Source organism: Cyprinus carpio, chromosome A21 (assembly GCF_018340385.1).
Source record: "Cyprinus carpio isolate SPL01 chromosome A21, ASM1834038v1, whole genome shotgun sequence".
Classification (NCBI taxonomy): domain Eukaryota; kingdom Metazoa; phylum Chordata; class Actinopteri; order Cypriniformes; family Cyprinidae; genus Cyprinus; species Cyprinus carpio.
In genome coordinates, this window is record NC_056592.1 from 22,313,936 (window position 1) to 22,331,864 (window position 17,929).

General features: G+C 37.2%; 1 protein-coding gene across 1 annotated transcript; it reads left to right on the top strand.

The window, feature by feature from the left end:
• The first annotated feature begins 869 nt into the window (after positions 1-869).
• On the top strand, positions 870-11,543 carry LOC122134712 (trimethyllysine dioxygenase, mitochondrial-like). The gene is made up of 8 exons (XM_042711345.1): positions 870-1,007; positions 1,165-1,315; positions 1,967-2,143; positions 5,775-6,054; positions 7,119-7,238; positions 7,821-8,057; positions 8,149-8,287; positions 10,352-11,543. The coding sequence occupies exons 2-8, from the start codon at positions 1,171-1,173 to the stop codon at positions 10,433-10,435; spliced, it is 1,182 nt and encodes a 393-aa protein (XP_042567279.1). The 5' UTR covers positions 870-1,007; positions 1,165-1,170; the 3' UTR covers positions 10,436-11,543.
• The last annotated feature ends 6,386 nt before the right edge of the window (positions 11,544-17,929 follow it).

The window sequence follows — 17,929 nt, forward strand, 5'->3', positions numbered from 1 at the left end:
GAAGCAGTGGTGTCAAGCCTTACTGGGAAGGTAAAGCTGAGAATCATCTGCATAACCGTGATATGAAATGTTGTACTTCTGAAAAAATGAGGGGCCAAGGGCACCAGCATATAAAGGGAAAACACAATAAAGGTCCCAAAATAGATCCCTGGGGTACACCAAACAAAACCAGGGCACAGTTGACGAGGAACAAGGTAGTGTTCCTAAATTTACAGAAAAAAGAGTCCTCTTTTCGGGGTAGGAAGCAAACCACTTTAGTGCAGTGCCCTTGACACCTACCATATATTCTACCCGTTCAAGAAAAATGTTGTGGTCAATGGTATCAAATGAAGCGCTTAGGTCTAGAAAAACATACTAGTAAGTTGTAAGTTGAGGAAGAAATATGAAAGTGGCTTTTTAATTACATTTAGTTTATGGATGATTATTACTGTATTATTATTTTTGAAGTGATATGAAAATGTATAAAATGTTAATATTAAAAAATAAATACAGTTTTAATTATTTATTTTAAAAAAATAAAGAAATAAAAAATTAATGACGATGGTGTAAAGTAAATAGCGTTTAATAAGCTGGTAAATAAATGTAATAATATGCGTACATATTTTTATATTGAACACAAACCCCTAAAAAATGAAATCCTACTATGGTAAAGGCTTGGCTTATTAATATGAATACAATCCGAAGTGACGTTGCGTGCTAACCTTCCGGGTGAAAGGCTTGTTAATATTAATTACGTGATTGCTTACGTTTGCTCGGTACACCTCCAATGGCACAGCGCTGTGGATCGATGAATATTAAGTGAGTGTTCAACATAGTAGATGTTGAGCGCTTGCGTGGGACACCCACGTGACACAATGGCGGGGATGAAGCTCAAGTTCAATGATTAATGTTTAGCGACTTTATATGTCAGCTCTTTAAGAAACAGGACACGAATTGAAGTTCACCGAGGTTTCACACTTGTTCAAAATCGCCCACAGGAGCTTGAAGTTCCGGGATCCTTCTCGCATGTGAGTCTCGTTGCGCTGCATGCAGACTTTGATACAATATATTACATTGTTACAACCTGTAGCTATTGTTATCTAGAATAGATTATATGTATGAGGGCATTCGGCTGCATTTGTTGGTGATAAGTGCGTTATGTGCACGGGGTTTCTCTCTTTGCAGGTCACCATGGCATTGATAAGGATGCTGACCAGACTGAGTGGACATGTGCACTTGGAACAAGGTTTGGGAGCCAGTTCTCAGAGCAAGAGATTACAGCACACTGCGACCCATTCATCTTCATGCAACTATCAGCTTCTGCCTGACTGCCTGGGTGAGAGACATCGCATTCCCAGACTGCTGCTTTCAAAATAGCTTAATATTGTGTTATTATTATAAGGGTTTTGAAATTTGTGGACCTGCCAAGGATCATTTTGTATCTCATTCTCAACCAAATAGTTATACATAGATATTCTAGTTAACTAAAACTGTTATTTTCATTCAGTTTAACATGATGTACTAAAATAAAAGACATTTTAAAAAAGAATGAAAACTAATAAAAGTGTTAAAAACAAAATAGCTTAAACTTAAGACTTAAGCATAAAATATAAAAATTAAATAAAAAATTATAAAAGTATCTCAGTGATGCTAAAATAATGCTTTTTAGATTAAAAATCATTATTTTATTTATTTATTTATTTTTTTTAATTTAATGGCTGATTAGGCTTGAATACAATTTCATAATCGCAAACAAGATACAAACAAATATATTTACATTTATTTTTTGATTATTTTATTTTACACTATATTTATTCACTATTCACTAAAATGCTATCACTACTATATCCACATTATTTACACTGATATATGTGCATCATTATAGAACTTATTCATGAACATCATTTATTCCATTCCATAATAAACAGTAGTTTAAAAAATGAATGGTTGTAAACAACAAGTGTAATTAATTACTATATTTCTACAGAGCTCAACTATGGGGGTCTTGTAATGCACTTTGACTACGTGTGGCTGCGAGATCACTGCCGCTCACCTTCATGCTACAACTCAAAAACACACCAGCGGAACCTGGACAATGCCAGCATTGATCTGAACATCAGGCCTTTCAAGAGCAGACTGGATGAAAACAACCTCTTCCTCACATGTAAGGCTTAATCCAGTTCACTCTATGTCTTCACTGACAAATATGGATTAGTCCCATTTGTTGCTGTCTTTTTTTGCAGCTTGACAGACTTGAGCACTATGAGCTGCTGTTAAAAACAGTAAGGACGATGTTTCAAATTAATGACAACATCTGTGTCTCATTTTCAAAGGCCACACCCTTCAGAGATTGTTGGCTGCATATGTAATCAGAAAAAAAATTAAGCATTATAAACTTGGCTGTGTTTAGTTGAGTAAATTTGTTCTTTCTTTGAAATATAATGGTTACTTTTTTGCAGTTAACATATGCAGCTGGCAAATGCACAGCCTTTGAATTTATATGCACCGGCAATTTTTTAATTTTTCGGTGAACCAACCCTTTTAGGATGAGATTGGCGTTCAAGTGATTTTTTTTCACACCTTTATTTATTCCCCGTTCCTCATTTCCTGATAAACATCCTTTCAAAATTGATTTGTATGGGAAACAACACAAAATCATTAAACGTGTCACATTGACAAAATGTTCACGGTGTTCTGCAGGATTGCTTAATGTTGGGATTGAAAGACAATCCGACTTTCACTGTCTTCGTGTTTCTCTCCTCAGAGATTGTGGTCCTAAGATAAGTTAAACACTCTTCCAAAACAAAGATGGATATCTCTTTCCTAAGTAAAGATAAGACTCTGGGAGAAAGACAGACAAACCTTTGACTCTTACGAAACTCATCTGTAAGATTCACTTTACAGACAGCATTACTTTATTTTTACAGTTAGTTACATAGTAACAGCATTCCTCACTTTCTCATGACTTTGTGTCTGTGTTACTTTGACCCACGATTGTGTCAGTCGACTGGTGAAATATTTGGTGTGAAGAGGTAAGTGCCCTGCAGTTCCCCTTTTTTAAAGGGGTCATATGATGCGATTTCAATTTTTCCTTTCTCTTTGGAGTGTTACAAGCTCTTGGTGCATAAAAAAGATCTGTAAAGTTGCAAAGACTAAAGTCGCAAATCCAAAGAGATATTCTTTATAAAAGTTAAGGGTCAACCACACCCCCCTAAAACGCCTCGTTCTATCACGCCCCATATCTCTACATCACTATGTGGGAAGATTTTCATAACGCCGCCCAAATGTTCACACAAAGAAAGAAGGCGTAACATTTATTCTCTCTGTTACCGCAGCTGCCATGTTGTGGAGTTGCTGTGTGTTTCATTGACGTGAAACTTTGTTTGGCCCTCCAAAAAAGGACATGAATAGAAATCAGTGGCTAAGTTGTATTTCAACACTGTTCCAGAACAGTTCAACCCAAATATTCAGATGTGTGCTGAAAATTTTATAGAGGATGCGGACTGTTTCCTGAACCAGTAGCCTGTAATGCGTCTTTGGCACAATGACTGTTTCTGTAAAGTTGGGCAGTTCAAACTTTACAAGGACAGTCTGGCGCTTCTGACTCACAGCCTGTAAGTACGTTTTTTATATTTAAATAATTTGCCAATGATGATTCAAATGTGAGTTTTGAGCAGTGTAGTAGGTTTGTTGTTTCTCAGATCACAAATGCAGACATGGTTTTATGTTTACGCAGCGCAATACCCAATGCAACGTGTAAAAAGACAGTATAAGTCATTATAATCAGTAATCAGTCTCGTTTGTAATAGGTTTTATTGGTTTGTCTTGTCTAGTGATGTCGGGATCACGAACGAATCGTTCTATTTAACCGGATCTTCTTAGTGAAACGGTTGAACCAGTTCACCAAATCTATCTGAATCATTTGAAATGGTTCGCGTCTCCAGTACGCACAAGTTATTCGGTTTATAAACATGCCTTACCCTCCCTCTGATGCAAAATAAACCAATATCCCGAGTTATTCAGTTACTTATTCAGTTATTCAGAGCAGCTGGACTGAGTCTCATCCTGCTGGGAGACCGCATCACAGTATGTTAAGGGGCGTAACATTTCCGTCACACGCTTGAGGCATTCAGCCAATCACAACGCACTGGATAGCTGGCCAATCAGAGCACACCTTGCTTCTCAGAACGATGAGCTTTGTAAAAATCGGTGCGTTTCAGAAGCGGGGCATAGAGGAGAAACTATAATGTACATTATATGGAAAATAATGTGTTTTTTTTCACCTTAAACCACACAAACACATCCAAATACACAAAATATTGATCTTTTTAGCAGCATCATATGACCCCTTTAAAGCCCTGTTTGGACAGGACTAGTTTTCCCAGAGGATGCTGTAGAAGTTTGTGTGCTTTGAGATTTTAATCCAGTCTGAATCTGTCAAGTGTTTCATAATATATATTATAAGCTGTCAGTTCTATAAACTAATGCAAAGTGTATTTAAAAGTTTTTTTTTTAATATTACAAATTAAAATGATGTAAATATTGTTCATTTGAAGAAATCTAGAAAACACACACTCCCACCTCTGCTGTTCACCTCAAAATGATCCTCATGGCGTTGTGTAACATATGTTGGGAAATGTCTCTGGTTTTTGTCCGTACAATTGGTTTCCCACATTCTTCAATATAATATTCCTTCTTTTGTATTCTGCAGAAGAAAGAAGTCATACAGGTTTAAAAAAACATGAGTTTTGGATGAAATCTCTTTTAAGCTCCTAGTAAGAAAGCCAAAGGTGACGGTGGCAAGAAAAAACCTGTCTAATGGTTAGATTGATGAAAAAAAAAGAATGAGAGGAACCATACTTTACTCAGCCTCATCTGGCAATACAATCAACATACTTATGATAAATATGATCTACTATGAGGGATATAATAAATTAAATGATTCAGTTGTCATTATGTTAGTAAGACAGTGTACAAACTCTAAGGATAATGATTTAATTGTAAGGATAATGGTTATTTTGTAACATTGCTGTATTTTGCAGTCCCAAAACTCTTTAAATCCATCTTTAAAGACTGACGTTAATTTAACTTTTTGAGTCAGATTCACTGGAAGTTAAACTTAATATTAAATCCTCTATTTTTGCTGTTTAAATCAGCATTTTTAGCTCCTTTAGTGTTTCAGGGTTTATATTCTTGTGTTACAGGGGCAATGAAGTTGTAAAAGTGGATGTAACTAGTTATAAGCAATTTTTTCACACATTTATGGTGTTGGCTACACTATTGAAACCGAGCACATTTTGTTCCCATTCACTTCTACTGTAAGTGCCTCACTGTAAGCCATGAAAAAGTACAAATTCATTTTTGTCGATTGAGCTCAAATTGTACAGAACCATCAATACTCGATAGACTCATCACTAAAATATTAACATCTCACACTGATAAAAAATTATTTTATAGTGTTTTTATTAGAATTTTAAATTTTACAAAAAAGTAAAATAAAATAAAATAGATTTATAAAATATATACAAAATCAATGAATGATAATATGAACAATAAAAACAACAATATAAATGATAATTAGTAATTATTAACATAATCAACCATTAATAATAATAATAATAATATACAAAAAAAGGGCGGAGGGGGAAAAAAAGGGAAAAAACAAACAAGCAAGAAACTTGAAGCAGGGCGTATATGCAGTTTCAGTGCTAAAGCACAAACAAACAAGCACTCAGTAGAGAAAAACTGATGAAATGTTAACTCATTGATCATCCTACTGATGTCATTTCCTCCAGGGCCAGATGGTCACATCACGCGGTACAACCTGACATGGCTGGCCCAAAACAGCTACGAGGGCCAGAAGAGAAGTGCGATGCAACCTCGTATCCTGTGGAGCGCAGATATCTACTCCAGCGCTAAGGTGCCTTCTGCCAGTTGGGACAAGTTCATGAGCTGCGATGAGGAGCTGAAGAACTTCCTCAACAACTTCCTGCTTTATGGAATTGCCTTTGTGGAAGGCGTCCCACCAACCCTGGAAGCTACTGAAACAGCGACCCAAAGAGTGAGCCTCATCAGGTCAGGGCTAGTGTGCACAAATATCCTGCAGACTTGTTTTGATAGTTGATTTAATGGAATAGATCAGGAGTTTGCACGCTTGCCACCAGTGGCACGCAGAAGGATAATCGCTGGCATGCGAGCAGTAGGAAAAAACTAAATACTGACGTACATTTTGAGGTAATAACTTCTCATAGTCACACAGCCTGTTAGGAGATATAAACACTATTAAAGTGTGAGAAAATGAACTTGTGCTAGTCTACGGATGAGCGCGACCGCTGCACATACCAGGCGCTTCAGATCAAAGCCTCAGCGGTCTAACAGCGCTCGTCAATGTCAACATGACTGAGATGGCCAATCAAATCAAAGTAGGCGGGGTTTACTGTTGACAGAAGCAGAGCGCGAAGCGTCAGTTTAACATTAAAGAGAGCGAGGTAAGATGAAGCTACAAATAATTTAATATTCGTTAACTTTTAACAATACGTTTTACGATAGAAATGTTAAATGACCGGCAGCCATGTCCAGTGATGCAAACTACTATATGGGCATTTTGAGAGAGAGAGAGCGAGAGAGAGGTGTAAATAGTCTGCATTTTGTGTCAGTCTCTACAAAAATATGAAGCTGAGTTTAGTTAGTAAAAAGTAGCTAAAAAGTAGCGATCCAGTATCGATTAATAAAAGTCATGTGGCAGCGCTGACAACAAGTTTATGAGCTTCTGAATGTAACTTTTTGCAAAGAGCGATCTCAGATCTGTGTGTGCGAGTGTAGTGAAAAATGCATGGTATGTACAGTACATAAGCACACACACACACGCCTTGTACCCAGTTTATTGTCTGCTATCTGCATCACCATAAACGTTTTGAAGTATTAAAATCATTATCTCAATCATTGTGTTAAGCCCATGTGATATGCATACCGTGATACATGTCGATATTTTGAGTTTCATTATATCGCGCAGCTCTAGGAAGAAGAACCGAGATTTTGAGAAGATCCAGAGATTTTGACGATTGATTTAAAAAATGAAGGTCACGATAATAGTTTATCCTAATTAAGATGACTTATGCTGAGCAATTCTTTGTTTCCAGGGAGACCATGTATGGGCGGATGTGGAACTTCACTTCAGATTTCTCTCGTGGAGATACAGCCTACACAAAGCTGGCACTGGACCGCCACACAGATACCTCATACTTTCAAGAACCCTGCGGGTAAACGGCAGAATTCACATTCTCTCTATTCTATTATAAGAGCTTAAAACATCTGCTGACCACTGGAGTAACCTTAGATTACAAGTTAAGACATTCGACTGATTTTTATGTATTTATTTTTTTACTGATGGCCACACTTTCTACTCATAAGTAAATGCCAGCCTCTAAAGTCGAAAACCCAACACTACAGTATTTATTATTAACTTAACATTTATCTTAATGTTTTGTTTTCCATAAATTATTCGAATTGTAACAGCTACTCAGTGAAATGTTACAGGAAATATTAGACTTGTAGCACTATAGTATTATTATGATTATAAAATACACAATTATTTATTGTTGATATCAGCGATTTAGTTATTGCATTAAAAAGTAGAAATAAAAAACAAACTGCATAATGGTTTGCAGAAGCTTAGCAAAAACATTTGTATTAATGGTGGATGTAAAGCAAAACTGTGTCAGATTTAGTTTGAGCAGAGGTAAAGCTCAAGAGTAACATAAACTTTCATGAACAGTGTAATGATGATTAATATGCTCCACATTCTTCAGTGCTGCTTTTAATGCCGTGTTTCGCTCCATCAGCATCCAGGTGTTTCACTGTCTGAGACATGAAGGAACGGGGGGCAGAACTCTGCTGGTGGACGGTTTCCACGCCGCTGACGCGGTCCTTCAGCGAACGCCCGAGAACTTTGAGCTGCTTTCACATGTGCCCATCAAACACGAGTATGTGGAGAACCTGAGTGAGCATCGCAACCACATGATCGGCATCGGCCCCGTGATCAACGTCTATCCGTGGAACAACGAGGTTTACATGATTCGGTAAGAGACCTTTATCTTTGCATCTATACCCATTATAACCCAAGTCGTTTTTGCACCAGTTTTGTTTGAGTTGTGTTTTCTTGTTTTGCAGGTATAATAACTATGACCGTTCTGTTATTAACACAGTCCCTCATGATGTGGTGCGGCGCTGGTACACGGCTCACAGGCAGCTCTCCGCTGAACTCAGGAGACCAGACAATGAGCTGTGGGTCAAACTCAAACCTGGGAAGGTATGCAGGACATCTCTACGAAAATGATCTAAAAGCATGCCTTTTTTTGCATTTGATATTATGAGAGATAAACACATTGCAAAGTACATGCTTAAAGTAGAATTGTAATGTATTTGCATTTCAGTTTTGAAAATTTAAATGGAAAATGTGCTTGGCCCTGTACTTTCAAAAACTAATATATTTCAGCTATTATTTCATATGTCAAGCTTTACAGTGTCATAAAAATTCCCAATGCAAAAAAAAAAAAAAAAAAAACAACTTCTTAATAGACATAAATTTCTTATATAACATAATGACCCTATTATGGGTTACGAAAGGTTTATATTTTGGTTCGAGTCTCCAACAGCAGGTTGACATGCATGCAAGGTCAAAAAACACTTTCATTGTCTTATAATATGCTTTTATTTTTACCTTATTTGCTCAATGATTGCCAAACAATTTGCTCAACGATTAATTTTTCCAAACCAATTTCATTTTCATTTCATAATAAAGCAGCGTTTGTGAGCGCAGTGCTGTTTTCTGTACAGCATTACAGGGGAAACTGCTATTTTTAACCGCTCCAACAGCGGCACCTAGTGGCAAAGAATGAATTTGCATTTTCATTCAGTCCAATGCAAAACGACCAACGAGTGGGCGGGCAATATGCTAATGTTTTATGTTGACATCATCGTGAAAGGTCTTGGGATTCGTTTTAAAAAAACGACTCGTTTCAATGATTCAGAGTCGACTGTTTCTTTTGAGATACAATAACTTTACACACGGTGCACTTTCAGATTTAAGACTTTGCAGGATGTTTTCATTCACTTTGAGCTGTGTTACATACTGCAGGGGCATTTTAAAAAAAACTGCGTCTGCACGTGCACAGTGCCCTGTAGTATTACATACAGTACAGGTCAAAAGTTTGGAAACATTACTATTTTTAATGTTTTTGAAATAAGTTTCTTCTGCTCATCAAGCCTGCATTTATTTGATCAAAAATACAGAAAAAAATGTAATATTGTGATATATTATTACAATTTAAAATAATTGTTTTTAAATGTATTATACTTTAAATTATCATTTATTTCTGAATAGTGCAAAGCTGAATTTTTAGGATCATTATCACATGATCCTTTAGAAATCATTCTAATATGATGATTCATTATCAAAGCTGGAAACAGTTCTGCTGCTTAATATTTTTTCAGAACATGTGAAACTTTTTTAGGATACTTTGATGAATAAAAAAAAAAAAAAAAAAAAAAAAAAAAAAGAAGCTATGTTTTTAAAATATAAATATTTTGTAATAACAATATACACTACTGGCCATTAATTTGGGTTAGTAATTTTTTTTTCTTTCTTTTTTTTAAAAAATAAAATCAATACTTTTATTCAGCAAGGATGTGTTAAATTGATAAAAAGTGATAGTAAAGAAAATATATTATTAGAATATATATTATTATAATTTTTTTTATTTTGAATAAATGCAGTTCTTTTTAACCTTTTATCCATCAAATATATTAGACAGCAGAACTGTTTCCAACACTCATAATAAATCAGAATATTAGAATGATTTCTAAATGATCATGTGATAGACTGGATGTTACATGTGACACTGAAGGCTGGAGTAATGATGCTGAAAATTCAGCTTTGCATCACAGGAATAAATTATTTTTTTAAAGTATATTCAAATAAAAAACTATTATTTTAAAGTTGTAATAATATTCACAATATTACTGTTTTTTCTGTATTTTTGATCAAATAAATGCAGGCTTGATGAGCAGAAGAGACTTCTTTCAAAAACATTAAAAATAGTAATGTTTCCAAACTTTTGACCTGTACTGTACATATTTGCTAAAAAAGCCTAAATGTTTTTATGATATGTCATCAAAGCAAAAATGGTGGCTTCTGTGACTTTCTCGCAGTGGCTTTCTCCATTAATGAACGCAGTTGTCTACAGTTTTGTTCAGAATAGATGTAATGCATAATTTAAGGTGCATCTAAACAGAACTTTCAGAATCAGATTGGATTTATTCATGCTGCTAAAAATCAGTGCATGTTAACATACTGCTGTTGTTTCCTCCAAGGGTTCTGTTCATCGATAAATCTGGCGCGTTCTGCATGGCAGAGAGTCATTCACCGGCCTGCGGCAGCTGTGCGGATGTTATCTGACGCGTGACGATGTGCTGAACACAGCCCGCTCTCTCGGCCTCCAGGCCTGAATACCTAATGCTAAACTACCCAAATAACAGTGCTACACCAGCAGTTACCAAAAACAAGTTGATTTCTCAAGCATTAGGATAAACAGCACACAGCAGGATCCCAGCAGTATTACTGATCATCTCAGCTCTTTTTTGAATGATTTTATGATTTGAATGAAAGGAGTTTATTGTAGAGGATGAATCTTTTGATCCATAACGATTTCTTTCCACAGAAAAACAGACGGCAGTAATAAAGAGTTTAATTTAAATGATAGATTTTTTAGAAATGGTCAGGACACGCAGTAACTCGAGAGAATATGGAGTGAAACGCACATATTTCAAAAGAGTCGTACTATAAAGTCTGATTTTAAGGAGTTTATTCACACATCTCAGAAGATCCTTTGTTTCGCAGAATGATGTTTGAATCGTGGAAATGTGTTAAAGGAACAGTTCTCACAAAAATGATAATGTCCTGATTAATTACTCACCCCAAGGCCATCCAAGGTGCATCGGTCTTTCTTTCTTCAGCTGAAGAGAAATTAAAGTTTTAGAGTAAAACATTACAGGATTTTTCACCATCTAATGCAAGTGAATGGTGCTCGCTGTTGACCATTTTTAATGGACCAAAATCCATATCAAAGTAATCCACATGACCCAAGCTGACAAACAGGGTTTTTTTTTTTTTTTTTAAGTGAAATGATCAGTCAATTTCAGAAAAATAAATAAATAAAATTCAATATTTTAAACTGCAGATGCTGGTCCAGCTCAGTCTTGTGTGACAGCACTGTAGGCAGAAAGAAGGAGCACTGTCCTAAAGTTAAAAAAAAAGAGTCATGAATTAAACTGATACTGTGAACTGTTCCTTTAAACGGTTGTAAATGAAGGGTATTTCTCTAGGTTTGTGCTTCAACAGTGATATGGGAATGCATGCTTGAGATAATATTAAAGATCTCACAAAGCTTAAATATACTGTATTGCATTAATCAGAGCTTTTTTTGTAATCTGTGGCATCTTAACATTCTGTATCCTATAAACAATGATCTCAAATGTATGTACGCACAAAAATACCAATGGTACCTCTAGAAAAAAAATCAATTTTAATTTCCTTGCATTTTGTGTCTTTGCATTTTGTCTTTTTTCCTTGCATTTTGTTTACTTTGACTATAATCTTATCACTTTTTGATTATATTCGTTTTAGTTTAGACAAAGAACATACTGTAGCCAATGCTATAAAATGCATACAATAAATATAAAGTAGGCCTACACACAGTGCAAGTGCAGCAGGAAGGGGAAGAGTCAATGCAGTTCACATTTTACAATTTAAAGGTAGTTTAAAACAAGATATATATATATATATATATATATATATATATATAGATATATATAGATATAGATATATATATAGATCTAGATTATCTAAAAAATGATAATAAATTCAAAATATTTCATATATATGCGAAAGAAACGCGTCTTTATTCTGGACGATCATATAAGTGTATCCATACTATTTATTTAGAGATTTGGTTTTGTTCTGTTTTTCTTCTGCATCTAATTTCAACACAGTTAATGAATGCCTATGATTTTATTAATTTTGTCTTTTCATCTTAAGATCATCATTTGTGAGATTTAGTCAGTCAAACCCGTTTTGAGGTTGTAATAGTATTTGGACAAGTGATCCGTGACATTACATTATGTTGAATATCAACGTTTTTGTGTGTATTTGTTAATGAGGGATTTGTGGACACGTTTATGTTTTTAGATTTGTGGAGTAAAAAATATAGTGTTCATTTTGTCGTGATAAGTTGAGCGGAGATTTTCTCGTCCCCTAGGAAGGGACCTGTTTGTTTGCGCCATCTAGCGGCCACTACTCGTTGTTAACGTTATATACACAAATCCGCCGCAAACTCTATGGGCGCCGCCATCTTGCCTGCCGCCATTACTGCGTGCCTGCGAAGTGTGACGGTGTGACACTTGCCGGTGCCCTCTAATGACATTTCAATGAAAGCGGATCCTGCTCATTAAAGAAAATGTCTGGTGAAAGTGAAAATTGGGTAGATGATGTCAGGCAGTGGGCCAAAACTTACTGATAAAGGTAATTTATTGACAACATAATGTAATAATGTATAAATATGTAATGTATTGTAATTAAGAAGTGTATTAATTGATGACAACAATAAAACCGAAACGCTGTCATTACTAGCTGTGTTGTTAATATGTTCACAAGCTTCACAAGTTTCAAATAACTATTAGGCCATCCTTAAAAATATTCTTGTTTGCCATAACCGACCCTGTCAATTTAGGACTGTTATAGACTGAGCTATGGTTGATTGACCTGTAGGGGGCAATCTATTGCCGTTTGACTTGGTTTAAATACAGCAAAGAAGAAGATGTTAGTGGTAGATTTAATCCACCTGTGATCCTGTGACATGTGGGTGTGTATTGTTTGCTGCTGGTTCCTCCTGAGTAAATTTCCTCATCTTGACCAGATCTGTCTCTCTCAAGTTATTACATTTTGGCGACGAGGATGAAAGCAATGAAAAGGAAGTTTTGAAAAGGTGAAAAAGCTGGATCCGTACAAGTGGGAGCTTTCGAAAAGAAGATGGCCAACATGGTAGGAACAGTCACACCCATTTGATAGTCAATCGCAGTCTTGGGAAGAGTATTGTGAAAATCTTGCAACATTTCTTCGAGGCAAAATGAGATTACAGAAGCAGCCAAGCAAAAAGCTATACTGTTAAGCACGGTAGGAAGTCAAACATACAGTCTACTGAGGAATTTATTGAGTCCAGTGAAACCAGGAACAAAGACTTTTGGAGAATTAGTGGAGTTATTGAAAGAGCATTTTAATCCAAAACCCAGTGAGATTGTCCAACGGTTTAAATTCAATTCAAGATCAAGAGAAGAAGGGGAAAGTGTTCTTGAGTATGTGGCAGTATTAAGGAAACTGGCTTATGACTGTAATTATGGAGAAAAATTAACAGAGATGCTGCGGGATAGACTGGTATGTGGAATAAATGATGACCGTATTCAACGTAGACTGCTGGCAGAATCAGAGTTAACATTTGAGAAGGCGTTGAAAATAGCTCAAGCATTGGAAACAGCCAATAAAGATGTAAAGGATTTGCAAGCTCAAAGTTCAGAAACATCTGTTTCAATGAGAGTGCATAAAATGTCAGTAAAACACGATAGTCAAGGTAGAGCATGTTACAGATGTGGGAATTTGCAACATTTAGCCAATGAGTGTAGATTTATTTCAGAGAAATGTCACAAATGTGGGAAACAAGGACATATAATGAAAGTATGTAGATCAAAAAGTTCCATCAGAGAAACAACCTTTCAAGGGGGAGAAAGACGCAAGCAAGTTGCGGCCAGAGGCGGACAGAGATCACATTATGTCAGCAGAGATGAAAAAAGTGAATCTGATGAAGAAGGTATTTTTACAGTGTACAGTTTGAAGGAGACAGAGATTCCTAAGGTTGCTCCTCTGACTATCACATTGGCTGTAAATGATTCAAACATACCTTTTGAAGTGGATACAGGCTGTGGTGTGACTGTAATGAATGGGTCAAATTTTTCCAAATTGTGGGAAGAACATAAAAATCCAGAATTAAAGACCTGTTCTTTGAAGTTAAAAACTTATACTGGCCAAGCCTTACCAGTGTTGGGTTCTGCGCAAGTGGTTGTCAGACACAAGGGAACAGTGAAGGAATTGCCAGTAGTGGTAGTGCCTGGAACAGGACCTAATTTATTGGGCAGAGGGTGGATCAAGGAACTGGGCAAAAAATCCAACACCAAACACAAGATTCAAGGGGTTGAAAATTTAACCTTGCCTGACTTACTCAGTAAACATGCAGAATTGTTCAAAGAGGAGTTGGGTGAATTGAAAGGTCCACCAGCAAAGATTTATGTCGACAAAGAAGCCATTCCCAGATTTTTCAAAGCCAGACCAGTCCCTTATGCAATGAAAGCGAAGGTAGAAGTTGAAATAGAGCGCCTGTTAAGAGAAAACATCATAGAACCTGTTAAACATTCTGAATGGGCTGCACCTGTAGTGCCAGTTTTAAAGCCTGATAATACAGTACGACTGTGTGGTGATTACAAGCTAACAGTAAATCAAGTTTCAAAGTTGGAACAGTACCCCATTCCTCGATTAGATGATCTGTTTGCAACATTTGTCAGGAGGGCAGGAAGTTCACCAACCTGGATATGAGTCACGCTTACCATCAGATTGCATTAGATGCAGAGTCTAAGAAATATGTCACAGTGAATACCCCATAAGGGGCTGTTTACTTACCGTGTGTTACCCTTTGGAGTTTCATCTAGTCCTGCTATCTTCCAAAGGACCATTGAGGGAGTACTGCAAGGTCTTCCTTATGTGGCAGTTTTCCTGGATGACATCTTGGTGACCGGTCGCAATGATGGCGAGCATCTCCAAATGCTGGCTAGGGTATTGGAAAGGTTGCAGGAAGCAGGACTGCGTTTGAAACGGAGTAAATGTACTTTCATGGAAAAAGAGGTAATGTTCTTGGGTCATAAAGTCGATGAGACTGGCCTACACCCAGTACCCGAAAAAGTGACTGCTATTCAAAATGCTCCCTCGCCAAAGACTGTGACTGAGTTGAAGGCCTATTTGGGACTGTTTAAACTACTATAACAAATTTTTGCCCAACTTGTCTACTGTTTTAGCCCCAGTGCACAAGATGCTGCGGAAGGATGCAAAATGGCACTGGGGTGGAGAACAAGAAGCTGCCTTTGTTCAGTCTAAAAAAATGCTCCAATCAGTAAGGTTCTGGTCAATTATGACCCCCAGAAGGATGTGACTTTATCATGTGATGCTTCTCCTTATGGCTTAGGTGCAGTTCTTTCTCATAAGATGCCAGATGGCAGTGAAAGACCCATTGGATTTATGTCACGGACATTGAATCAAGCTGAGCGGAATTATTCGCAGTTGGACAAGGAAGGATTGGCTGTAATGTTTGGCTTACAACGCTTCCATAAGTATTTGTATGGTCGGAAGTTTACCATCGTTACAGATCATAAACCCTTGTTGTCTTTGTTTAACGAGTTAAAATCTGTTCCCCAAATGTCATCTCCTAGGATCCAGCGATGGGCTGTGACATTAAGAGCATATGAATACAACATTATCTACAAACCTGGCAAGGATCAGGCAAATGCAGATGCTCTAAGTCGGTTACCCCTTGCCAACCTGAATCTGTCCCTGAGCAGGAGGAAAGAGTACTAATGCTGGAGAATGCAGACATAAACCTTGATTACAGCAGAACAGATGAGAAGTTGGACACAAATCAGATCCGGTATTATCCAGAGTGAGAGAAATGGTGCAACGAGGATTGCTGCAGGAATTAATAGGAGCAGAGTTTGACCCATTCACATCAAGAAAAGATGAATTAAGTGTACAGGATGGTTGTGTGCTTTGGGGGGCTCGCGTAATCATTCCCAGTGCGGGTAGATCAGAAGTCCTGAACCAGCTGCATCAGTGTCACCCCGGAGTGTCTAGGATGAAAGCTTTAGCCCGAAGTTATGTGTGGTGGCCCAAGATGGACCAGGATGTGGAAAGGTTAGTTAAAAACCTGTCGAATCTGTCAAGAACATAGAAACGTTCCTGCTGTAGCTCCACTTCATCCTTGGAATTGGCCAGAAAAACCATGGCAAAGATTGCATGTGGATTATGCAGGACCCTTCATGGGAAAAATGCTCTTGATCTTGATTGATGCACATTCAAAATGGATAGATGGGTATCCTGTGAACTCCGCTACATCTGCTGCAAACCCATTGAATGTTTGCGTACTAGCTTCAGTAACCATGGACTACCTCAACTAATTGTATCAGATAATGCTACTTGCTTTGTGAGTTCTGAATTCAAAAGAGTTCCTGCAAAAAAATGGAGTACGACATGTTACTTTCTGCACCCTATCATGCTTCCAGTAATGGGTTAGTAGAACGGGCTGTACAAATTGTTAAAGGCATGTTAAAAAAATGTGCTGAAGGAACAATGGCAACTAAATTGGCTCGAGTTAGTTGTTCAGTTACAGGATTACTCCTCAGACTACCACAGGACTTTCTCCAGCTGAACTGTTGCATGGACGGAAATTGCGATGTTCTTTGGACTTTATACATCCCGATTTTAACTGGGAAGATTCAGGAACAACAACAAAAGCAAAGAGTCCATCATGACCAAAAAGGCCCATGCACGTAGCTTGGGTGTTGGAGATCCAGTACTTGTTCGGAATTTTACTTATGGACCGAAATGGATTCCGGGGCATATTGAGACGGTGACTGGACCACTTTCTTATAAAGTGATGTTGGGTGATGGGAGAGTGGTCCGAAGACATGTGGATCAAATTCATGCTGGACAGAAATTGCTTGTGAACCTTTCAGAGGAGGTTATGGACCATAAATATCCTGATTTGGACTTTTCTGATAACTCAGCTCCTGTAGTGGCTAAAGAGACTGATGAAAAAAGAAACTGAGGACATTTCTAGTGAGACTAATCCCCTTGAAGTAATTGGGGAGTCTGCTCAACCTGGTGTGAGATAACCACTGAATTACTGACACAATCCTGTAGCCCTGTTGTGAGACGGTCACAGAGAACCAGGAAAGTGCCTGGTCATTTAAAAGATTATGAACTGAAGTAAAAAAAAAAAAAAAAAAAAAAAAAGAAAAGACTGAAAAAAGTTATATATATATTTTTTTTTGAATTATATTGTAACATGATTGTGGTATTGTGATTTATGAAGAAATATTGTACACTTGGAGGGAAGGAGATGTTATAGACTGAGCTATGGTTGATTGACCTGTAGGGGGCAATCTATTGCCGTTTGACTTGGTTTAAATACAGCAAAGAAGATGTTAGTGGTAGATTTAATCCACCTGTGATCCTGTGACATGTGGGTGTGTATTGTTTGCTGCTGGTTCCTCCTGAGTAAATTTCCTCATCTTGACCAGATCTGTCTCTCTCAAGTTATTACAACGACTCACAAAAAATTATTTTTTTCCCCTTTTAGTCCGACCGACTTGCTGATTGTAATTGCAATAACACCAACATACACATATTTTTTTACTTACTCTTCAAACTAATACAAATGCAATAAAATGTGAGACACACGCAGTTGACGCTTTTCACACGCTCTCACACCACACATCCATTTTCTCATGCACAGAAAAATCGCGAAGCAAAAGGAGGACACGGAGACCGACAATCTCAGCTCTCAGATTCTGTAAATTTTATTATGAAATTCAAACAATGAATACCGTTCTGGTGCTTGTAAACGTGACGCGACAGATCCCTAGCGGCACTGAACTGATCATATCTAGCTAAATAGTAAAGAACTCTGTGTAATCCGTATGGCCGTAAACCATGGGCAGTCAATGTGCAACAAAGGTTCGTGGATTTCACAAACGGGTTTATTCCATGCCTGTAGTTTTGTGCTGTTGTTAAAACAGCCAA